The sequence below is a fragment of the Lampetra planeri genome, chromosome 62 (genome assembly GCF_965212315.1).
Source record: "Lampetra planeri chromosome 62, kcLamPlan1.2.h2, whole genome shotgun sequence".
NCBI lineage: Eukaryota > Metazoa > Chordata > Hyperoartia > Petromyzontiformes > Petromyzontidae > Lampetra > Lampetra planeri.
This window is the reverse complement of record NC_136168.1, coordinates 1,585,969-1,611,069: the sequence shown is the minus strand read 5'-3', so window position 1 is coordinate 1,611,069 and position 25,101 is coordinate 1,585,969. Positions and strand designations below refer to the sequence as shown.

Genomic DNA, 25,101 nt, shown 5'->3' with positions numbered 1-25,101 from the left:
AGCCATCGTAAAGTGGCGGCGGTCGTGTCGTTATGGTTCTCTGCGGCATGTGTACACTGTATTTAAAAACAACGACACTACTACGCCTCTCCAAATAAAGTTAACGCTGAACTGCTTGCGCCTTCCGAGATTCGGCGGTGAATGGGACACACACACCCTGCAACTTGCAGATGTCTCAGAATGGGAAAGGGATTAAACACCCGTAGAGATCGTGCAGAAATGTCTACGCTGATTACGGCAGGAAACGGTCTCTCCAAAGGACAACCGGCGGGAAATCCACGTCGTGCCTGGCCACAGCGTGATCGTACCCCACTGGCGCTGGATCGTGAAGCCGGTTCTGATGAGACTCGACGAAGTATAAACCTCAAACGTTAAAACAGAACCATTATTTTCCTGCAACAGCGTGAAATTGACGCAATGTGCATACAGCGCGTCGTGCCATCTCACGTGTGCCGCAGCGTAAAGTTGCACGTGTGCGACTCTGCTCATTGCAACTTGTAATGGGTTGTTGCACAAGCAACTTGTGCAATGTACAACCGATATCGTGCAACTGGGGTAAAGAGGCTGGGGCAACAATAATAATAATTTTACCAGGTGTAAGGCTCATGGAGCTATGTAGCTCTTTGTGAGAAGCGACCTGGCTGTTCCAAATGATAGCTCAACGAATTGGCTTATCATCACGTGCAAATTTATAGCAGCAAAATACTCTAAATGCGTGATGTTGATTTTAAATGTGGAGGAAAAAGCCGGAGGGACTCGGAGAAAACTCCACGCGACCACGGTGAGAGAGACACGCAAACTCCAAATATACAGCAGCAAGCATCGTCAGGATAGGCATCGAACCCACGACTGCCTGCATACCAGGCGAGGTAGTCAACATCTCCTGGCCACCGTGACAATGTGACACCTACCTCCAGTTCGAGGTAGTACTTGGCCTTCAGCTCGTAGTACGGTCTGCACAATGAGACACACAAAGCGAGGGACATTACAAATGGCAACTGGGTCGGGTCCCAACATTCATATCACTCCTGGAGGATTTCTCTATGGCCGGAAGGACATGTCATGCCATTCGATAACATCGATTCTTAAACTCAAAATCAATTTGTGCGTGCGATCGTTCATTTTGTTTCAACTCGTTTGTTTAATGGGTTTGCATCGTCCCTGCAGCCACTAAAGGTGCTACCATTCACCACCAAATGTATGTATGTTGAATTTCTGTTGCAACATACGTAGCCCACCATGCTAATCAGAGGTGTGAAATAGATTCTTAGTGACATAACAGAAACCAACGAAATTTTTGCATCTGTGAATCTGCCTCAAAGTTGGGAGTCAAGCTGTAATTGATTTAAAGATATATTTTGTATTTTTCTACAATTTTATCCGGATTGCGCATTACGGTCGAGGAACTGCAGTCTGTGGAAGTGGTTACCACAGAGCTACCACTGGGAGCCTTTTAAGTGATGCCTCGATCCATCCAGGAGGGGGCAGCACTTTGCCAATTGTCCTGAAGCCGATTACTTTTCATCACGTGACCATCAAAGCAAGTATTTTTCTAATTGAGCTGAGAAACAATTTTAAGCAGACAGTTTTTTGGTACAATGCGGGCTGAGACCATCCACTTATTGCCCTTGAGAACTCAGTTTAATCACCAGGAGGCTGCTTGGATTCGGCCCCAAGATCTCAGCGGCGCCAGCTCAGCGCTGCGACCTCCGTGCCACCCGGCTCCCTTGGCTGTGAAGCTGGAATTTAAATCCGGTGGCTATGAGATGTTAACTACCTCGCCTGGTATACAGGTCGTGGGTTCGATGCTGACCTTGACACCTGTTGTATATTTGGAGTTTGCACCTTCTACCCGTGATCGCATCAATCTCTCTCTGGGTCCTCCAGATTTTCCCTCCATATTTAGAATCATTATGTTGTCTAAAGTATTTGGCTGCTAGAATTTTCCACGTTGTTGGGGAGTGTTAAGGACGCCACGGTGGCTTGGAGATGTTAACGACCTCGCCTTGTATACAGCAGGTCGTAGGTTTGATCCCGACCCTGACGCCTGCTGTATATTTGGAGTGTGCGTGTCTCTCTCCCTGTGGTCGCGTGGATCTCTCTCCGGTTCCCTCGTTTTTTTCCCTCCACATTTACAAAACACGAGTTTATAGTATTTGGCTGCTATATATTTCCACACGATACGCCACTTCGTTGAGCCATCATTTGCTTACCTGGTAAGATAAAACATAGTTTAGTTTAAACTAGTTTAATTATGATAACGAAGTAGATCGACATTTCATAGAAACGTTCATCATTGATCTAAAAGGGTCACAACCTCTGGACTTTCTGGATCAAAATGACCCAACAGTGTTTTAAGGTGTGCAAATCTTTTACCGCTTTCGGCCTTTAGGGTCTGATCAGCAGTCAGGCTTATTAAGTCAGCCAAATACCCCCCTTCCCCTCTGCCTCTGTAGAATAATGTACGGCAGCGCTACAACGGAGGTGCAAATCTTAACTTTAAACTTTCGTGACAGCAGGAATTAATATTCTTTGGGTCTTTCGGTAAAGTCACGTAGATAGGTTCAAATAAAATAACAAAAAAACTACGACGTTTCGATTGCAACACAAGTGGTCGTCATCAGGAAAAGGGGGTTTGCTTCTAAAGGCGAACTGTTTAGAAAGGATAGGTTTTCCCATTTTTTCATTTTTTGCCAGGTTGCTTCTGAAAAATAACTATATAGCTGAGTGGGCCTTACCTGGTAAAATAAAATAGTAGTCGTAGTACTGCATCCCAAGCCGCATAACAAGACGAAGGCAGCAATCACAGTATGGAAAATTATTGAAGAAAACAAATCTAAACAAATAAATACAAGTATAATCAAAACAAACAAAGGCTAAGAAAAAGGGTACAGCGAGTGGTAGTGGCGGCTATGCTGCTGCCTGTGATCCAGCATTGCAGAGGCAGCAGCGATGGATTGGTCGATCACCGCACACATTAGATGATGCGAGACTCCCTTCACAGTGGGCGTCGTGGAGGTGCCGTAGCCCTGGCTCGCCAGGAGAAGGCGGTACACCAAGTGGACACTAATCGCCATCTGTTTCCATAGAGCTGAGTGGGCCCTACCTGGTAAAATAACAAATTTAGTTTAGTTTAGATCGAGTCTGATCAATAGACCGACTAACGCCGGAATTTATTCTTCCGGGGAAATCTTCATTCAAGGCCCAAGTTTCGGCAAGATTTCTGGGTACGCGAGCGAGGTTCTGCGAGCGGCCGAAGGAGACAATCGCACTGGCAGAGGAGCGGCTGCTGGAGGAGGAAGATTGTGACTTCAACTCGGCCTGGTGGCAGGAAATGATGAACTACGCCACTCTCAAGGTAGCAGGGGAAAAAAAAAAAAACCAGGATCTCATCAGCAATGCCGGCTCAGTGGCTTTGACACGGGCCTGGTAGAGCTCCCGCGGGGCCACCATGCCCACCTGGACTTTTTGATGGTACGCTTCAGCTTCCGCTCCAGCTGATTCATGTGCACCATGGTCACACTGTAGCGCTCCGCAGTCTGCTTGTGCACCAGCTCGCTCCTGCCTTTGTCTTGCTCGGCCTTCATCACCTGCAGGCACATCATCGTCATCACCACCATCATCATCGTCAGCATCAGCATCGTCATGACCATCATCATCGCCATTATCATCTTTATCATCTTTGTCATCACCATTGTTACCACCACCATCATCGCCACCACCATCATCATCATCAATGTCGTCATCAACATTGTCATCATCAGCATCACCATCGTGATCACCATCGTCATCACTGTCATCTCCACCATTGTTATTGTCTTCGCTTGCCGTCAATGTTATCACCATTGTTACAATTGCCAAGATCGTCGTCGTCGTCATCACCGGTGCACAAACTGCGAGACCATGTTAAGAGACCCACTGAGACAACGAGTGCCATCCGTGGTGGGCGCCAGCATGGTCCAACCTCAGCTGCGGTCACATTCTCCCTCATTTCCCTTCCCGCAGCAGCGAGAGGGTTGGAACGCCGCTGTGAGTAGGCAGTGGCGGGACAGCACGATCCCAGGGATTTAAACATACCATGCGCAGATATTAACTGCCTCGCCTGGTATGCAGGAATTCATGGGTTCAATCCCATGACCTCCTGCATACCCCCACCGGCCCAGCCAACCACAGCCCAGGTCCCACACCGACCCAGTCAACCACCACCCAGGTCCCCCACCGGCCCAAACAACCACAGCCCATGTCCCCCACCGGCCCAGCCAACCACAGCCCGGGTCCCTCACTGGCCCAGTCAACCACAACCCAGGTCCCCCACCGGCGCAGCCAACCACAACCCAGGTCCCCCACCGGCGCAGCCCACCATAGCCCGGGTCCCCTACTGGCCCAGTTAACCACTGCAACCGCCACGAGCAACAGCGGTCACTCAAACCACATCGTCTACCGTGAGCACGAGTTCAAACCTGACTCGGGGTGGTACTGAGAGCCACGTGACTTCAGTCACGATGGAAATAACATTTTGTACCTTAAAATGGATTCCCCCCCCTAATTGGTGCCACATGCCAACTGCACTCGGAAAAAACGCGTAATCGTGCCAACTGGCCAAGTGCAGAGTGTTGCCGGAGAAAAATCACTCGTGTTGGAGCTATCAACCGGAGAGAGAGTGCGGGCGCCAGCGCCAGTGTGAAGGGGCTAAGTGCCACCTGGCAAGGAGGGGGCCACTTGGCACGAAGGCAGCAGCTGATGCCATGCAACGGTGGGGTTAGCCCCAACCGTGCTAACGCGCAGTCGCTAATACTGGCTCGGAACCAGCTGTGGTGTTGAGCACTGCCTAACACATTGACAGCGACATTGCAAACTCCACTCTGAAGAGGAGCCGTTATATTCTTGTGTACGTGACCGTGGCAGGGATATCGTTCAGGAGCTCGATTGCAATGTTGACGTCCTGCTGCTGCTATGACGAGAGGGCTTCAGGACAGAGTGGTTTATTATCTTGGTCCACCGTTTGGGTTGTGTGGCAACAGTCTTCATCGCATCTCTATGGACCTCTATCCCTCTCTCTCTCTCTCGATTCTTCTTGCAACTGGAAGTCTATCTCAGGAGCTAGACGGCCCCAATGTGGATGTCTTCTGCTGTTGTTGGCCACAACGAGAGGGCTTCAGCAGAAAGAGAGAGTTTGAGTCGTTTTGCCATTCCTCCTCCTCCTGCGTTGAAGGAGCACAGGCCAAAGTGGGTTTACTGTGCGGTCCGTAACTTGGGTTGCATGGCCACAGTCACACTCCTGTGGCGTGTCTATAATGTATCTCTGTGGGTCTCTACAAGTCTCTGTATATCTATGAGTCATGAGGCATGCAAGTCTGTCTTCTACGCAGGGAAATATGGTTCAGGAGCTCGATGGGTCTGCTGCTGGCCACGACGGGAGGGCTTCAGCAGAGAGAGTTTGTGTCGTTTTGTCGTTCCTCCACCTCCTGTGTTGACCACAGCGGGTTTACTGTGCGGTCCGTAGTCTGGCATGGCCACAGTCGCACTGCTGTGGCTCATGTTTCATTTTCAATCAGGTTGCTGCTGCTCCAAATGTCTTGACGGTTTTATTCACCATTAATACAAATTAATTGGGTTAGGGCAAAAACATGTCGCTTGCACGAAGGGATGACGACCTCTGCAACGTTGGTCACGCGGAATGCCTTCATTTCGATACATTTCCGTAAATATGCAAATTTGAACCGGTCTAAACCAGTTTATTTTTACACCAAAAACATTCAACCAGCATCGAAACTAAAAACAAAATGTTGGAACCGTAACTGGTTTGAGCAGCCGAAACCGCACCCGATAACGAACGGCTCGACTCCCCCGGCAGTCCGAACTCCACTTGCTAGCATCACCACCTGGGCTCTCTCTTGCCGCGGATCCCCGGAAGTGGCAGACCGGGGTGAGCATTCAAAATAGCGCTGGGGGAACAACAGCAACCCGACGTTGAGAACGTCGGCGTGAACTTCGCACTCAGCAGAGAGCCCGGCTGAAATCTGATCGGCGCTGAGCTCCTAAGGCATGTTTAATCCTCGCGTCAATGTATTAAAAGGCGACGACATTCTGCAACGTCTCGGTCCAAGTACCGAGGTGCAGACGGTCCTCAGGGCGCTCGCACGCATGCCGCCACCTCGCCGAGGAGATGTTTCCCTCCCTCTCCTGATGCGCCGGAGATCGCGAGTTCTGATCCTGGATATGGTGTATATATTTGGAGTTTGCGTGTTCTTTCTCGCGTGTATTTTTCTGCGGGTCTCCTCCGGTTTTTCCCTCCACATTTAGAAACGTGCGCTTAGATTATTTGGCTGATATGAATTCCCACGTGTGATGATGATAAGCCACTTTGATGATGAGCTATATCATCACGTGTGGCCAGGTTGCCTCTAAGACAGGGCTAATAGATCAGTGGGCTTCACCTGATTAATAATAATAATGATGATGAAAAAATAAGAACAGGTTTAACCCTTTTTGGCAATAAAACAGAACGAGTTAAGATGTTCAAACAACAAAATAAGATACCGTTTGCAAGACATTAAATCTGCGTTAATCACACATACTTGTGGCAAAACATGCATTGTCTTTGAAACTGATTGGCCTACACTATATAGGAGGCCGTAGGTTCAATCCCTTCATTTATGGCATAGTCTCACCACCAGTGTTAGGCCGGAGAACGGCAAAAGGGGAACACTGCAAAGGCAATGCAAGTATCAACGTATTAATAGTTCTGGTTGAGCAGTTATATCGATGGGATCTTTTTTCCAGTATGGAAATAATTTTAACAATAATCCATTTTAGATTAGTTTCTCGCGTACGGCTGGCGCAATGGGGTGCTGCCGTTGCTCGGTCATGCGGGGCCCCCGGCTCTCGCCGTATTTTTCCGCTCTCTCTCTCCAGCTTGAGCCGACCACCGGGACAGATGCAACATGGCACCGTGCCACTGACATCCGGAGTGCATCAGCCCCGCACCAAGCACACACCGCACCACCGCACAGGCACGCACGCATCCGTTACACTCTGGCGCACTCACCAGGCTCATCCCATGTACAGGACACGTGCAACCGGTTTTGGCAATCCACTCTAGGGATCGTAAGGTTCTCAACTTGCATGCTCCATGCTTTATAAAGATATCTTCAGCACTACTATGATAATTTCCCAACTGCACCAATAGAGTTCACTGACAGATGAGTGCTCGTGCTGCAAACTGGATGGAATATCATACGCGTTGGAATATTCGCCACGGTGGCGAGATGTTAATTACCTCGCCTAGTATATAGGAGGCCGTAGGTTCAATCCCAACTCCAACCTATAGAATAGGAGTTTGCATGTCTCTCTCCCCGTGATCACGTGGATTTTTCTCCGGGTCTTCCGGTTTTCCCCTCCACATTTAGAATCAATGTGCGTTTTCGAGTTTTTGGCTGATATAAATTATAATCAACATGCTGTCTAGAGTATATAATTTCCACGTGATAAGCCACTTTGTTGAGCTATCATTTGTGGCCAGGTCACTTCTTAAAAAGAGCTATATATTTCAGGAGGTCTTTAACTGATAAAATAAAAAAACAGATGAGACTTATTAACCGTTTACAGCAAACAAAAAAATATTATGATGCTCACGTGCTGGGCCTTCATACTCGTCAAGTCTCACGGGTTAACCCTTGAGGCTCGCAGTTATTCACAATGTTGAGCGTCCCTCCGCTAGCTGCTGGGGCCGGTGGTTCAGGTCTCATGTCGGCAGGTGTCAGGGTCGGGATCGAACCCACGGCCTCCTGCATAGCAGGTGAGATAGTCAACATCTCCGGGCCATCGCGGCACGCCTCACACCCCTTACACAGTACACATCCACCTGTCCGTCCGTCCAACCGTCACCGCACTTGAGTAAAGTCCATCGTACAGGGACGAGTAATGAATAATTTTGACTGGACCCACACTGGCAGCACATGAACTCACACTGGCAGCATTAAAACAACAAAAAACCCTAAATCTGCTTCAAAAGGAAAGGCACTCGCTTCCCTCTGAGCAAATAGCACAAATGGCATCGCCAGCACCGACGTCACGGTCCCGCACACATCCTGCCGGAGAAAACGGCATCCACTCGCACTCACGCCTGCCAGCGCAAACTGTCCTCCCTCTAACCCCCCCCCCCGTCCGCAGCCACCGTGACAAGGAGTTCACCGTTATAACCTGGCACCTCAGTGCCCCATGCACGAAGTTAGGAAATATAAATATGACAAAGTCCTCCAGATTCCACTGTGGGACGTGTAGGTCAGGCCAAACAGGTGAGTCTTTAGAGAAGACCGACACGAGGTGAGTTGAGCTCGCCTGCCTAACCGTTGGTGGGGATAGCATTCCATCGCAGTCTTGGTGCAGGGCACCCAAAGGGCATTCCATCGCAGTCTTGGTGCAGCGCACCCAAAGGGCATTCCACTCTAGTCTTGGTGCAGGGCACCCAAAGGGCATTCCACTCTAGTCTTTGTGCAGGGCACCCAAAGGGCATTCCAGTCTAGTCTTGGCACAGGGCACCCAAAGGGCATTCCATCGCAGTCTTGGCGCAGGGCACCCAAAGGGCATTCCACTCTAGTCTTGGTGCAGGGCACCCAAAGGACATTCCTTTCTAGTCTTGGTGCAGGGCACCCAAAGGGCATTCCACCATAGTCTTGGCGCAGGGCACCTAAAGGCTCAGTCACCCAAGGTGCAGAGACGAGTTGCCGGCACACGGAGTGGATGTAAAACCGACGGATCGGAGAGAGGCCGCGACGGTGTGTGCTGGTATATCGTTCATTTGAATGCAAAATGGTGTGAGGCCGGTTCAAGGCAATTCTACGTGAGCAGCAATACTTTAAATTGTACCCTGAAGTTTAGTATGGCGAGTGCCTACTGAGGTTGTTGGTGCGGCACACGGGAAAGTGGCGTGGCCCCATCTCCACTTTGCCGGCGGTCTCCCCGGCGATCGCCGTTGACCGGACCACACGACGTTCTCATTCAAGGGTGAGTCACCCCAGCAGACGGCAAAGCAGGACCAAATCCCGGGACATTCTCCACACGTGCCGTGCACATGGTAACATTCTATCGTACGTCTTGCATGACAGCATTAAGTCATTACTGTTTGTTATTTTACGCTTGGTTACTCAGGAATGCCTCACTCTAGCGCCCTCTTCTCACCCGAGACTCTTTTCGGGAGGGTCCTGTCAAGTCTGTGCAGGAGGGAGGGCGGCGATACGAACTACTATTTTTTTATTTTACCAGGTAAGGCCCACTGAGTTCTATAGCTCTTTTTTCAGAAGTGACCTGGTGATCACGAATGATACCTCAACGAAGTGGCTTATCACGTGGAAATTCAGAGCAGCCAAATACTCTAAACCAGTGGTTCTTAACCTGGGGGTGCGAGATGCCCTTTCTGGGGATGCGACACATGGCCGGATTTTTTCGAAGGTAAATCATCGAAAACACAAGTTAAGCACGGGCGCGTAAGTACAAATACTTTGTTTCATCAAACCCTATTTATTTATTAACATATGTTTTTTATGATCGAGAACCAAAGGGGTGCAATGCTGCAGTATAGGTTAAGAACAACTGCTCTAAATGCACGTTGATTCAAAATGTAATGGTAAAAACCGGAGGTCCCGGAGAGAAATCCATGCAACCACGGGTAGAACATGCGAACTCCAAATATATAGGCATCAGGATCGGCATCGAACCCACGACCTTCAAAGTATTTATTTTGCATTGGGACGTTTGGCCCGTACAAGTGACGTAATTGATTTAATTTGTAATCAAGTCTGAACCCTTTGTTTTCGTGCATTTCTCTTACGAGTCGAGTCCACTACGACTGCTGTAGGAGGAAACCGGGGCAGCCCAGAGGAAATCCACGCAGAACAGGGGAGGGAGAACACATTAAAAAAGACAAAGTCCCCCCTGTAGCCTGAACAGACTGTTGGGGCAAATGCTGTTAGTGAGCACTTACGAAGGCCTGCATGGTACACGAGGGGGTGGGTACACGAGGGGGTGGGTACACAGCACCACGCCCGACCACCTTTGTCTCCCCAGTGGCGATGTTTACACATCGCACCAGGTATTCATTTGAGGCTGAGTCGACCTAGGGGGGGCACAGGACCGGTTCAGATAACCGTCATCGGTGTTGGCCGTGAGCGGGAATCGAACTGGGGTCGACGTGTTCGTAGCGCAGCGTGCTAACCGCTACACTACCTAATTGAACCCAGGCAGTTCTTGCTGTGTGAGGCAGAGAGAGCACGAACCACTGCGTTGCCACAGAGCCGCCGCCAGCTGCCCTGCCAGCGGAGTAATGTTTGCCAAATGTGTTTTTTTTTGTCGGTGCCAAAATATTTATTCGAGCAGGGAGCGTGCAAGTCCAAAAACAAGCACCCCCCTTCCGTGTTTCAAACAGCGGCAACAGTGTTTGGGGCCACGCGGGTCGGGAATGCAAAAAATGTGTTTTGCTCAAACAGTGGATTAAAATGTGCATAGCAATTAAATAAATATATCACCCACCTTTGGCAAGGTCATTTAACAGAGCCAGCCTATGAAGCGTTGAGTTCCGTAAAACAGAAGTTGCATTCGCCTATGAAATGAGAAATGCACGCTTTTTATCTTTGATAAAGCAAACAGGACCGCTGATGGATGGATAATCGGAGAAAAAAGACTCGCGAGAAATATTGACTGTATTTGTCCTGAACTCATTTTTATCCCTCGACACTGACAGCCCATGGAGCACACCACTCGTGCGTGCGAGCGTGGCCGCTGCGACACACGAGGGTTCTAGCCCGAGGTCATGCGTCCCAAAGCACCGTGGCGTTTTGCAAGCTTTAGGCGCGTGTCCATGTTCGTAGTTGTTCTGACACCAGATGAAGTACCGTTGATGACTCTTGGACACCGTTGGTGAGGCACGCGTATTTATTCCGTACAAGTAGTCACAACTGTGGACATACAATACTAGAGGGGGTATCGGCCCCCTCACCCGGCTAGCTGGGAATACACTGCTAGCTATCTCTGACCTACCTCCTAGTCCTCCACTAACGGGCTAGGGGAGGCTGTCTGGCCCGACACTGGTAAGTCGGGCTACGGTACCCGGAGTCCCAGAGCACTAGCTCTGGTTCTCGGGACCACGCCGCTGGCTCGGTCCTGCGCGGCCCTGACAAGGGCGGCGTCCCAGGGGAGTCCAGGGCTCTAGCTAGACGATCTTCGGTCTTCACTGGTTTAGCTTTAACATTCTGCCCCGAGCCCTCTGACACATCCCCCTTTATACTCCACCCCCGCTGAGGGGTGGGGCCCCGGGCTGCCTGGTGCGGACGTCGTTGAGAGCACCCCCCCCGTGCACTCACGTAGCCCCGCCCACTGTGTTTGTTTCCCATAAGCTGCCATGCATAACGGCTCTCTCTCTAACACCCCTACACATATAACACACGGCCGTGCGAACGAATAAAACTAAAAATGAAAAAAGAGGTCACCGGTTAAAGGCGCGGCCCTGCACAAAAACCTCTCGCTCACGCCCGCTGCTGACGGACGGGCCTTCGCCAGAGGGAGCTCTAGCGAGGCCATTCTGGAGCCCCCCCCACTCGAAGTAATTGGGGCCTACTCTTAAACGCCAGCCAAACACCTTGGAGAGATTGCAGCAGCCGCACTTTGCCCCACGGTACGAGACCTGCCAATCGACTTCCTACGCTCACGTAAAAGTGCAAGTGGGACCATTGTCACGGACGTACGTGTATGGAATGTCAACTGAAATCGTGTGTTTTATTTATTTACAGAGCGAGAGGCCTTTTGCAGTACCGTAGCCAGGAATCTAGTTGAGGTTGTGGGTTCGATCTCGACCCCTACGCCTGTATATTTGGGGTTTGCGTGTCTCTGTCCCCGAGGTCGCGTGGATTTTTCTCCAGGACCTCCGGTTTTTCCCCCCATACTTAGAATTAGCGTGCGCTTACAGTATTTGGCTGCTGCTCTAACTTTCCACGTGATAATAAGCTGCAATGGCCAGATCACTTCTGAAATAGAGCTACGTAGCTCAGTGGGGCCTTACCCTGGTAACATTAAAACAATAGTAAAAAAATATAGTTCCCTTGACGATAAAACAAAACATTTGACACATCTGTTCCGCCGCATCTGTTCCGCCGTTTCCTTTTCCACCCCCGCTGCTACCTTGAGAGTGGCGTGGTTCAGCATTTCCTGCCAGGCTGAGTCGAAGTGACGATCTTCCTGCTCCAGCAGCCGCTCCTCTGCCAGCGCGATCGTCTCCTTGGCCGCTCGCAGGACCTCGCTCGCACGCTGGAAATCCTGAGTTGCCTTCTGCGCCGAAACTTGTGCCTTGAAAGGAGATTTCCCCCGGAGAAATAAATTCCGGTGTTAGTCGGTCCGTCGATCAGACTTGATCTAAACTAAACTTGTTATTTTACCAGGTAAGGCTCACTGAGCTATAATGCTCTTTAAAGAAGCAAGCTGGTCACCACAAATAGTGCCTTTACTGCTTCCTGTCTTTAGTTTGTCCTTCCCCCTTGTGTGGAAATAGATTGCAGCCAAATACTCGCAACGCGTGACGTCGATTCTAAGTGTGGAGGGAAAAACCTGAGAACCCGGAGAAAAATCCACGTTCCCCCTCTCCCACTCACCATCGATCTTTTTCTCACTCGACGTAATCTTGAACGTGCTAACTCACGTCTCTGCGACGAGCATCCTGTTCATGCTCTCTCGTTTCTGATGATGTTCATTTGGCCGTTATAAATGTCCACGTGATGATGATGAGCTATCATTTGTGATGGCCAGGTGGCTTCTGAAAAATAAGATAATAGCTCATCCTTGCCTGGTAAAATAAAAATTTGACTTGTTTACCTTTTCTATACTTTGCACTCCTATCATGTTGTTGGTACTCTTTGTTGTTGTAACTTGCTAATGTGCCTATACTGGACATCTGTGAACAAGAGCTTTATAGCTCATCAGATTCCTCTCCTCCAGTCTCAATAAAGATTCTGATTTCGAAGCACTAGAAGCTGTATCGTTCATGAATGTAATCTCAACACACGTGTAAATAATAATAATGATATCCTTGTATGTGTGTTTAACTTCTTTCGCACCGTAGGTAGCCAACCGTGCCAACTGGAGGTGCGGAATGTGACAATCTTATTGGGTGGTGGAGGGCTTAATGTAAATACATTTGACACTAGAGTGCAGCCAAGTGGCCTAACCTCCAAAAATAAACACGGATCAGAAATTTGTCAGAAGAAATCCGAACACAGATTAGCAACAAACGACTGCGCTGGGCCCCTTGTGTCCGCTGCCATTTTTCAGTTCAACCAAAATGCAGTCCCTCTGCGAAAGTGTAAAGTCGCATTCGAAAAATCAGTGATTCAATCCGTGAAATGGTTGCCACCCAGTGATTCAATATTCCACTGCAGCCGAAAGTTACTCCTGCGATTAAAGACAGTAAATGCAGTTAGGTTCAAAAGTTGGATTTGTTTAACAAGGTGAGAACTCAAGAGACCAGGATAAGTCTCATTTGCAAGAGTGACCTGAGGTATGAGTCTGCTGCCAGTGGTGTTGGGGGGAGGGGCGATGTTTGGTGATGTATGTTGATGTTCTTTCGCACTGTACATAGCCAACCGTGATAATCAGAGGTGCGGTATTTGTAAGTAAGTTTAACTTCTTTCGCACTGTACATAGCCAACCGTGATAATCAGAGGTGCGGTATTTGTATGTAAGTTTAACTTCTTTCGCACTGTACATAGCCAACCGTGATAATCAGAGGTGCGGTATTTGTAAGTATGTTGAACTTCTTTCGCACCATACGTAGCCAACTGTGCTAATCAGAGGTGCGAATTGTAGAATCCCAATTGAGCAATTTGTGGATATATTTAGGATTTCACAAATGTAGTCCTGACGCCTGACTGAGCCGAACGACGCGAGGTGATCTTTACCGTCCACCAGGGGTGAACGCAGAGAGCGCGGGGCATCATCATGGTCATGAAACAACCACAGTAATAACCAGGGTGGCCGCCGGAAGTGAATAGTGACACCACTGCAAGAAGCGGGAATAGAGCGAGGGAGCGTACCACCATCGCCGGGCTGCGTCGTTATGGTACAGAGATGGGGAGACGTTGCCGGGTCGGCTCCTACCTGCCGCGCCGCTCGCCTCGCCTCCCAGTACGGCTTGGACTCCTCCACAGACTTCCCGAGCTTCTTGAGAAACTCGTCCAGCTTGGCCGTCGCCTCCGCCAACACCACCCGGAACCGGCTGCGAGCCTCCTGTGAAAGCCACGCCCCAGCATACACGTGCGAGTGGCCGTGCTCCACGGCACTCCACACATTGGGACGCGCGTCTCTGCGCCCTGTCCCTCTGTGCCCGAGCAGTGTCAATAAAGTTACACGAACCTGGCCTCAAGGGAGAATATGCAAACTCGAAATATACAGCAATGCATCAGGGTCAGGATCGAACCCACTACCTCCTCCATACCAGGCGAGGGAATTAACATCTCGCCACCGGCGGCGCCCCTGAGGATAGATTGAGCCCGAGGATACAGTGAGGGAAAAAAGAATTTGATCCCCTGCTGATTTTGTACGTTTGCCCACTGACAAAGAAATGATCAGTCTATAATTTTAATGGTAGGTTTATTTGAACAGTGAGAGATAGAATAACAACAACAAAATCCAGAAAAACGCATGTCAAAAATGTTATAAATTGATTTGCATTTTAATGAGGGAAATAAGTATTTGACCCCTTCTCAATCAGAAAGATTTCTGGCTCCCAGGTGTCCTTTATACAGGTAACGAGCTGAGATTAGGAGCACACTCTTAAAGGGAGTGCTCCTAATCTCAGCTTGTTACCTGTATAAAAGACACCTGTTCACAGAAGCAATCAATCAATCAGATTCCAAACTCTCCACCATGGCCAAGACCAAAGAGCTCACCAAGGATGTCGGGGACAAGATTGTAGACCTACACAAGGCTGGAATGGGCTACAAGACCATCGCCAAGCAGCTTGGTGAGAAGGTGACAACAGTTGGTGAGATTATTCGCAAATGGAAGAAACACAAAAGAACTGTCAATCTCCCTCGGCCTGGGGCTCTATGCAAGATCTCACCTCGTGGAGTTGCAATGATCATGAGAATGGTGAGGAATCAGCCCAGAACTACACGGGAGGATCTTGTCAATGATCTCAAGGCAGCTGGGACCATAGTCACCAAGAAAACAGTTGCTAACACACTACGCCGTGAAGGACTGAAATCCTGCAGCGCCCGCAAGGTCCCCCTGCTCAAGAAAGCACATATACATGCCCGTCTGAAGTTTGCCAATGAACATTTGAATGATTCAGAGGACAACTGAGTGAAAGTGTTGTGGTCAAATGAGACCAAAATGGAGCTCTTTGGCATCAACTCAACTCGCCGTGTTTGGAGGAGGAGGAATGCTGCCTATGACCCCAAGAACACCACCGTCAAACATGGAGGTGGAAACATTATGCTTTGGGGGTGTTTTTCTGCTAAGGGGACAGGACAACTTCACCGCATCAAAGGGACGATGGACGGGGCCATGTATCGTCAAATCTTGGGTGAGAACCTCCTTCCCTCAGCCAGAGCATTGAAAATAGGTCGTGGATGGGTATTCCAGCATGCCAAAAACACACGGCCAAGGCAACAAAGGAGTGGTTCAAGAAGAAGCACATTAAGGTCCTGGAGTGGCCTAGCCAGTCTCCAGACCTTAATACCATAGAAAATCTGTGGAGGGAGCTGAAGGTTCGAGTTGCCAAACGTCAGCCTCGAAACCTTAATGACTTGGAGAAGATCTGCAAAGAGGAGTGGGACAAAATCCCTCCTGAGATGTGTGCAAACCTGGTGGCCAGCTACAAGAAACGTCTGACCTCTGTGATTGCCAACAAGGGTTTTGCCACCAAGTACTAAGTCATGTTTTGCAGAGGGGTTAAATACTTATTTCCCTCATTAAAATGCAAATCAATTTATAACATTTTTGACATGCGTTTATCTGGATTTTGTTGTTGTTATTCTGTCTCTCACTGTTCAAACAAACCTACCATTAAAATTATAGACTGATCATTTCTTTGTCAGTGGGCAAACGTACAAAATCAGCAGGGGATCAAATACTTTTTCCCCTCACTGTAGATATTAACACGAATCGACGCGATGCTACAAAACCTTGCTGTCAGTGATCGAGAGCTCTTTTGCACAAAACCTAGATCTCGGGGATATTTAAAGGGGATTCTGCAAGCGAAGTTGAACAAATTACAATTTTGTGGAGTCTTTGGTTTGCCCAGAGAAACCCTGGGGCGTGCAAGACAAGAATGCTCTTTTGAGATGTTATCACCAATTAATTTCCAAGAAGCAAAGGGGACTTCCTATCCGGAAAAAAACCCTGCAGAGCCAGGAGGGCCTAATGGCAGGAAAAGCGTCACCGCAAGTCGACACACAACGACTGCTCCGGCGTGACCGCTCAACTACAGTGAGTGGTGGCTTTCGTTTCCTTTGGAGTAAAAAAATAATAATTTAACACAAATTACGTGTTGTTATATTTTTGATGAAAGCAAAAATATGTTTCTGTTAAATTAACAAAACATATTTTTGAAAGATTTTAATTTGAAAAACTTGTTTGGGTTTGCTAGACCTGGCCCAAGTTTTTTTTTTGTGTACGGGATTAACAAGTTCTGTTAATTACAGTGCGGTGGCTCAAAGTAAGATTGCCGTTCAAATGTCAGGCTCGAGTTAATGCACACACCACAAGTTAGCATTCTGGATTATACAGCGCTTGTAGAAATGAATCATTACTACATGTTGATGTGGTATTTTTACCTCTCATAAAAATGCTTTTTACTCAGTGTCAAAATCAAGAGGGGTAATTTCCAGGGAGACCAAAACCTCATCTGCTGGAGTGCTGGTCCAAGGTTAGTGTTTCGGTTGTAACTTGTAACCGCCATGACTCTACCTCTTGGGCTTCTTCATTTGCTGTGAAGAAGGTCAATTGCCCAAAGCATCACCTGTTCTATACTTTTTTATGTTAAGGCCACAGTGAGATATTGACGAATGTGCGCCAATATCAGACAAGCCGAAGCTGCGATGAAGGCCATTGCAACCCAAACTATGGACCGTATCGTAAACCCACTGTGCTCTGCACTCCTTCAATGGATGAGGAAGAGCAAAACGACAGGAACTCTCTCTCTCTCTGCTGCTGAAGCCCTCTCGTCATGGCTATCAGACCTCGACATTGCCAACTAGCCCCTGAACACATCACTTACCATCGTAGCAAGAATGTAATTGATTCAATGTGTTGAGTTTATTTATTTCTCTCTCCTGCCAGGGGCCAGTTTCATAAAGAAACTACTTTACAACAATCATTGTCACTGACGGGAGAGATGAGTTCCCTTGAGGGGTCTGATGCGATTGGCCAGGGGCCCGAAACGATGTCACCAAGCCCAGCGGAACCGTTGTTACCTCGAGTTCCGTTTCGAGGCGGTTGATGGCGTCAGTCGACTGGTTCAGTTTTTCCAACTCGATCTGCGAGCAGCGGGGAACGGCAAAAAGCCCCACGAGTCAGTCAGTATACGTGTATGTGAAATACAGCTGCGGAAACGTGGCACAGCATCCAATAATACAGGACACCGAGTCCTCACGCCACACAGGCAGTATGTACATTGAATTTCTTTCGCATCATACATAGCCAACCGTGCTAAGCGGAGGTGTGCGCTAACCACTACACCACCGCTCTCCTTGCAGGCGTAAGTAACTTCTGGGAGGTGTTGAATAAGTGGAACTGTCTTCACAGTGGCTTCGTGTTGTTGTTCTAATCGTCGTTTTTGTGGTTTGTGTTAAAATAGCTGTTTCATAAGCCATTAATTTACTCGCCACAGCAAATGTTTCCAGAGCAAACATCAGTGAGTAGATTATTAATACACCCAATAGACATGGAAAGTCGGGGGAGACGTTGGGACAAGGTTCGGCCAACATTGGCCCAATGGTTCTGACGTTGGCTCGACGTCGCCTGTTTACTGGCTTGGCTGTAAACATAACGGCAAAGTAGAGGATTTTAAAAAGCGAAAAGATAGATCGTGAGCGAATCTGCTTGTTGCTACACACCACACATGCACACTGCTCGTGTTACACGTAAAATACATCGCATTAAATACAAAATGTCACTATTACTCATTCTGTGTACAGTGCCATTGGAAGTAACCCACACCGAGAAAAATGTTTTTTTGAAACGGATGCAGTGAACCCAAACCATACACCCACCAAAGACAAAGATCCCCCGTGTCGCCTTACCAGACTGTTGGGGCAAGTGATGTTAGCGCATATGAAGGCCGGCACGGCACACGAGGGGGTGGGCGGCCAGCACCACGCCCGGCCGCCTTTGTGTCCCGATCGGCGATGTTGAGACACCGCACCAGGTACTCATTTTAAGCGGAGTCTACCTAGAGCAAGGCCCCAGGACTGACTCAGATAATCGTCACTGGTGTTGGCCGTGAGCGGGGTCGCCGAGTTCGTAGTGCAGCGTGCTAACCCCCACACTACCGCTCCCCACATGCACCCACCATCACTCGCTGGAGGACACACACCACGAACACCGCGTGGATCAACAATTCAATTGTGTATGATCACAATTGAATAGCAACAACACATTTCTGTGGAATTACTCCGATGCTATGATGCTACAGTTTGACGGAATAAGTTAAAATGTCTCGGGCGTAAATAGAGGGTGTCAGAAGGCGAGTGTACCAAAACGAACAGTTTTATTGTCATTCGAGATACGAACATGGATTTTACGTGAATATATGCATTCGACTTACACGATTTAGCTTGTTGTGAATGTTGATTGGTACTTGAGAACCGCCACTTCCTGATATCATGACAATTCCGCCCGTTCACCCGACTTAACACCGTAAGATTTTCATTTCTGGGTTTTTGTTTAAAGTAAAGTCTCAACGAGAAAACCAAGGGGGCCTTGAGGAACGCAAAGGTCGTATCGTCGATGATTTCCACAGCTATGTTGGGAAAATGTTTTCTGAAGTTTGAACGCCGAATAAGATCGTTAGGGAATCATGGGCCACGTCAAAGTTTAACCACAATTCTAGAATATCGAATTAATAGCATAACACTTTAAATGAACTAAAACTTAAAAGTACATAACATTTATTCATATTAAATGAATAACAATACAACTATCCAACACTCGTTTTGGTATGCTCGTTTCCGGACACCCGTACACGTGCATTGCACGAATTAAAATGTGGGTTGGAACAGTACGCATTGTACTCTATAATTATAGACACCAATCTTGATTTGAAGTTTTCGTGACTGCAGGGACCCATACTTTTTGGTTCTTTCGGTAAAGTCACGTAGGTAGAAAATGTAATACATTAAATCACGACGTTTCGGGCGCAACACAAGCGTCCGTCATCAGGTGGGACAACCACAGCAATAAACAATTGCTGAAGTGGGCAAAAGGACACCACAACAGTGCTCACTCACTATGCGTCCACAATGCTATGGGTAATGAATGTGCATAGTGCACGTCTGATTGCTGTACAATACATATGCTCTCTGTATAGAAACCCGGTTTGTTCTAGAATCGGCCCATCACCTGCTTTGAGGTCGAAAAAGTATTGTACAGTATTGGTTTGCGGATAAGTCAACAGTGGCCGTTCTAATGAAGGAATGAGCCCGCTGCCATGGGAATGTGGAATTTCCACCAAATGGGCGATGTTTGTGGGAGGCATCTGTCCTGAAACACCACGCAGCAAAGTAGAACTGAACGAACCACGCGCTTGTTGATGAGACTCAGAGAAGTGGAAACCTGTCCATAGTTTCCTGTTTATCCATCATGCTTGCGTAAAATATTGGGTGATAAACCCGAACGGCCGACGGACATAAATGCTTAGTCTACACAGCATCGCACGCGTGTGTTCATACATTTGTAGGTCGACTCAGCCTCAAATGAGTACCTGGTGCGGAGTGTAAACATTGCCACTGGGGAGACAAAGGCGGCCGGGCGTGGTGCTGGCCACCCATCCCTCTCGTGTGCCGTACCGGCTTTCACCGGCTCGCGAACAGCCCTTGCCCCGACAATCTGTCAAGGCTACACGGGTGGTGGTGGTGTTGTATCTTTGTCTTTGTGATCACCTGCACGCGCGGGTCCACGCCCTCGTCCTCCTCCTCCCGGTGGCCACCGCTGGGGTCGCGCTGTCCATCCCCAAGCCGCTCCTCCTCCTCCTGCGAGCTCCGAGGCCCCGGTTCGTCGCGGGGTCGTGGCGAGGGCACGCCGGGGGCCTGGGCAGCCCTGCCCGCAGTGTCTCCCACGCCCGCCATGGCAGCAGCAGCGGCAGCAGCAACGGCAGCACCTCGCCGTCTCCTCCCTCTCTCCTCCCCCTCGTCTCGTCCAACAACAGGGCGGACTGATCGTCCACTCACTACGCGATAGATGGATGGCCCCAGCAGCTGCTGTCAGAGTAAACAGCTGCCCGGCACGGCTCGGCGAAGGCAATGAATTGTCGGTCGCATCACGGCAGTGGTCGCCGTCTCCCCCCCCTCCGGGACTGACCCAGTCGCGACAGCGGCAGTCCGCGTCGCGCACTCAACAGCCCAAGCCCGTACGCTGTTCACGATGGCCCACCACCAACACCACTACCAACTACACCACCCACCAACACCACAACTACGACTACCACCTTACCACCCCGCTGTTGCCAATCGTCGTGGGGCCGACCGCCACTCTGATCGGTTCGTTCCAAGTCGCCACTAGGGGGGGTGGGGATGGAGAGAGAAGAGGGGGGGGGGATGGTGAGAGAAGAGGGGGGGGGGAGAGAAGAGGGTGGGGATGGTGAGAGAAGGGAGTGGGGATGGTGAGAGAAGGGAGTGGGGATGGTGAGAGAAGGGGGGGGGATGGTGAAAGAAGAGGGGGGGGGGTGGTGAGAGAAGGGGGAAATGGTGAGATAAGGGGGGGGGGGGGGTGAGAGAAGGGAGGGGGGGGGATGGTGAGAGAAGAGGGAGGGGTGAGAGAAGAGGGTGGGGGATGGTGAGAGAAGAGGGGGGGGGTGAGAGAAGGGAGTGGGGATTGTGAGAGAAGGAGGGGGGATGGCGAAAGAAGAGGGGGGGGGGGATGGTGAGAGAAGAAGGGGGGGGTGAGATAAGGGGGGGGGGGTGAGAGAAGAGGGGGGGGATGGTGAGAGAAGGGGGGGGATGGTGAGAGAAGAGGGGGGGGATGGTGAGAGAAGAGGGGGGGGGTGGTGAGAGAAGGGGGTGGGGATGGTGAGAGAAGAGGGGGGGGGTGAAAGGGGTGAGATGGTGAGAGAAGAGGGGGGGGGAGAGAAGGGGTGGTGGGGATGATGACAGTAGGGGAGGGGGAGAAGGGGGGTCACGAACGCTGAGGCTGCGAAATTTTCAGACAAAGCGAGCGAACGAACTCCGCCTCCATCACGTCCACACACAAAGACTAAGATCCCCCGTGTAGCCTGCGTTGGGGCAAGTGCTGTTGTGGCAAGTGCTGTTGGCGAGTACCTACGAAGGCCGGAACGGTACACGAGGGGGTGGGGGTGGCCAGAACCACGCCCGGCCGCCTTTGTGTCCCCAGTGGCGATGTTTTTACACACGGCACCAGGTACGCATTTGAGTCTGAGTCGACCTAGGGGAGACCCAGGACTGACCTAGATAATCGCCACTGACGTTGGCCGTGAGTGGGAATTGAACTCGCGTCGCCGGGTTCGTAGCGCGGCGCGCTCACCGCTACACTACCGCTCCCCAGGACCGCACACACAGTAACACACACACAGTAACACACATACACAGTAACACAGTAACATACAGTAACACACACACAGTAACACACACAGTAACACAACAACCGCCATTCGCCACTAAGTGGCGGTGACGTCACCACGACGCTTGTGCCAGGCCATGTGCACCTTGAGGCCACGTGAAGTGTCGAACGCCCGCTGGCAGGAGGTCACGGGGCAGACCCAGGTGCCACGGGTCGACTGACCGAGATGACCGAGATGACTGGCTGATGCACCACCTGTGCCCCTTACTGTGCCAACTTGCTGTGCTTTAGCCACCTGGCGCTCCGCTCGCTGTTGTGAGCGTCGCTCCTCCGCCCTCCGTTGTTGTTGGAGGGTGACTGCCTCCAACTGCCCAGTAGCGTCCTTCACGAGCCTCCTCCACAGAGGCCGATCTTGACACCGCTGGTACCAGTCATCGGCAAGTCCACTCAGCTCCACGTCCTCCTGTACCACATCACTCCATCTCTTCTCTAGCCCGTGCCGCGCCCGTTTAGCCCCCTCGATCCGGCCGAATAAAAGCTGTTTAGGCATGCGGTGGCTGGGCATGCGGGCTACATGACCCAGCCAACGCAGCCTTGCCTGCCGGAGGAGCTCACCGATGGGACTTTGCCCAGATCTTTCAAGGATTTGTGAGCTCCTCACACAATCCAGCCTGGTTAAACCCAGGATGGATCGTAGGCAGGCCAGCCTAAATGTTTCCAACCGGCGAATATGCTCCATTAGGGGGGTCCACGTTTCACAAGCGTAGAGAAGGGGGGGAATGACTGGGGCCGAGAAGACCTGAAGCTTCGTGCGGAGCGACAGACCAGGTAGGTTCCACACAGCGTTACACAACCGATGAAAAGATATTGCTGCTCGACTGATTCGGAGTGAGACCTCTGCTGTTAAACTGGAGCCGGTCATAAGCACACTGCCCAGGTATGGGAAACTCTCCACTCTCTCCACTACTGCCCCATCACCGATTGGGAGTTGTGGGGGTGGAGTGTCCGATAGTACAAAATACCCAGGCAGGTGCTTAGTTTTGGTGGGGCTGATGGTAAGGCCCCACCTCTTAGTGGCAAGCTCCGGTCTCAGCAGCAGCGTCTCCAACTCCTCTTCTGAATGAGCAGCTATTACCAAATCATCGGCATACATAACGTGGTTGACCAATAGGGAGCCATCCCTTGATCGCACCCGGGCATCGCTCAGCCTCCCATTATATCTGTACCAAATGGAAATTCCCCCGGTACAGCTATTGAAGGCTTCACGAACTACGTGGTCAAAATAGATGTTAAATAATGTGGGAGCCAGAGGACATCCCTGTCGCACCCCAAGGTGTACGGGGAATGGCTCTGACTCCCGACCACGTCGTTTTACCCGGGCCCGTTCACCATCATGAAGGTCCTTAATGATCGTGAGCAGAGGGTCAGGGACTCCGAAAGCACGAAGAACAACCCAGAGCCCAGGCCTACTGATGGTATCATAGGCCTTGACCAGGTCAATAAAGCAGAGATGTAGGTCTTGTTGGAATTCCTTATACCTCTGCTGTAGCAGACGGACAGAAAATATGGCATCTGTACAGGACCGCCCTTTCCTGAAACCACATTGGGGCCCTGCAAGCCTCTCCTCAGTGTGCCAAGCAAGGAAATGTTGAATAATCCTTGCCAGGACCTTTCCCGGCACACTGAGGAGTGAGATGCCCCTGTAGTTGTTACAGTCTGTGCGGTCCTCCTTCTTAAAAAGGGGGACCACCAGGGCGTCCTTCCAATCCTGTGGAACCCGTCCAGTGGTCCAGACTGTTGTTATGATGTCATGTAGGGCAGTCTGTGCACAAACGCCACCCTCCCTCAGCATTTCGCTTGGGAGATCATCTCTTCCTGGTACCTTTCCTGGTCTCAGACTCTGGATCGCCTTCAGTACTTCCTCAACAGATGGCACCTCAGCCAGCCACTCACAGGGGGTGACTTCTTCCAATATTTGAGGCACCGCAGCCTCAACAGGGTCATCCTCACTTTGTACCACGATGTTTTCCTGGCTGAGGGATTTCCCTTCCCCCAGGACCTCACAGAAATGCTCAGCAAATCTGCATACCTGTTCCTGGGGGTCGGAGATTGGATCACCGTTTTTTCCCCGAATGATGGTAATAGGTGTGGCGCTGCAGGCTACTTTTTTGATGGAGTAAAAAGGGATTTGTGATCGCGGGCCACTGAGGCAGACTTCATCTCCTCAGCAACCCGCGACCACCACCCATCCTTGCAGCGCCTCACGGCTCTCCGAACCTCCGAGCGAAGGCTGCGGTAAGCCTCCTCATTTTCTGACGTGGGATGCTGTAGACGATTAGAGTGGGCCTGTCGCTTTTTCTCAACCATCCTGAACACCTCCTCTGTCAGCCAGGGTCTCTGGGGAGGTCTGGACCACGTACCCAAAGCAGCCATTGCAGCTGCATGAGTCACAGTCCTAAACCTCGCCCATTTACCCTCAACATCAGGAGGAGTGGGGGACGATGCCAACCCCAGCTGCAAGCGATGATGAAATTCTCGCTTGCAACTTCCATCAGCTAGCTGAGACCAGGCCACCTTAGGTTGGAATGGGGTCCTGGGTGTACACCCACCACCGGAGTGGAAGAATGGCAGGCGCATCTTACAGATGACAAGTCGATGGTCAGAGGGCAGATCAGCTCCACGGTAGGTCCTGGTGTTAAGGACATGGGCTCGCATCCGCTGGTCCGTTACTACGTAGTCCAGCAGATGTTCTTGCTTGGACCCGGCATGCATCCATGATGTTGTGTGGATGCGCCGATGCCGGAACAGCGTGTTGGTAATTACAAGCCCATGGGCTGCACAAAAATCTAGCAGCCTCCTACCGTTATTATTGAGCTGATCTGGCCCATGCCTTCCAATCACTCCACACCAGGTGCCAGCATCATGACCAACTTGGGCATTGAAATCACCCAACACGATGACTCTATCCCGAGGGGCCACTTTAGCCAGCACCTGTGACAGGAGGTCATATAAAGCATCTGACTCATCGGCCTTGCCTGCATCCTTCCACGGATGTTCGTCGTCGGTGGGGGCATAAGTAACCACGACCACCACTCCTCGCCTCCGGTTGATGGGAAGGCGAGCCCAAAGTAGCCTGGGGCTTACAGCTTCCCACACCTCACCGCCACGCTCCCACGCCCCCTTCATTCTTTTGTTCAGAAGAAGAGCCACACCCTGTTGTTTGGCAGTCTCCTGCCCCGAGTATAGGACTGTTCACCCCTCATGGTGGCAGGAGCCAGAGCCGGTCCACCGGACCTCCTGAATGCCACAGAGATCTAGGCGGTA

At 50.4% G+C, this 25,101-nt stretch overlaps 1 protein-coding gene across 1 annotated transcript in view; it reads right to left on the bottom strand.

The window, feature by feature from the left end:
* SH3BP5 (SH3 domain binding protein 5) overlaps positions 1-20,752 on the bottom strand; it is a 29,060-nt gene extending 8,308 nt beyond the window's left edge. Inside the window, exons 1-6 of the mRNA XM_078619351.1 lie at positions 20,145-20,752; positions 17,460-17,522; positions 14,140-14,268; positions 12,172-12,336; positions 3,460-3,590; positions 912-954 (exon numbers count right to left, since the gene is read on the bottom strand). Of these exons, the coding sequence (XP_078475477.1) occupies positions 912-954; positions 3,460-3,590; positions 12,172-12,336; positions 14,140-14,268; positions 17,460-17,522; positions 20,145-20,330 (717 nt within the window). The 5' untranslated portion in view covers positions 20,331-20,752. The remainder of the gene's footprint in view (positions 1-911; positions 955-3,459; positions 3,591-12,171; positions 12,337-14,139; positions 14,269-17,459; positions 17,523-20,144) is intronic.
* Between the last annotated feature and the right edge of the window lie 4,349 nt (positions 20,753-25,101).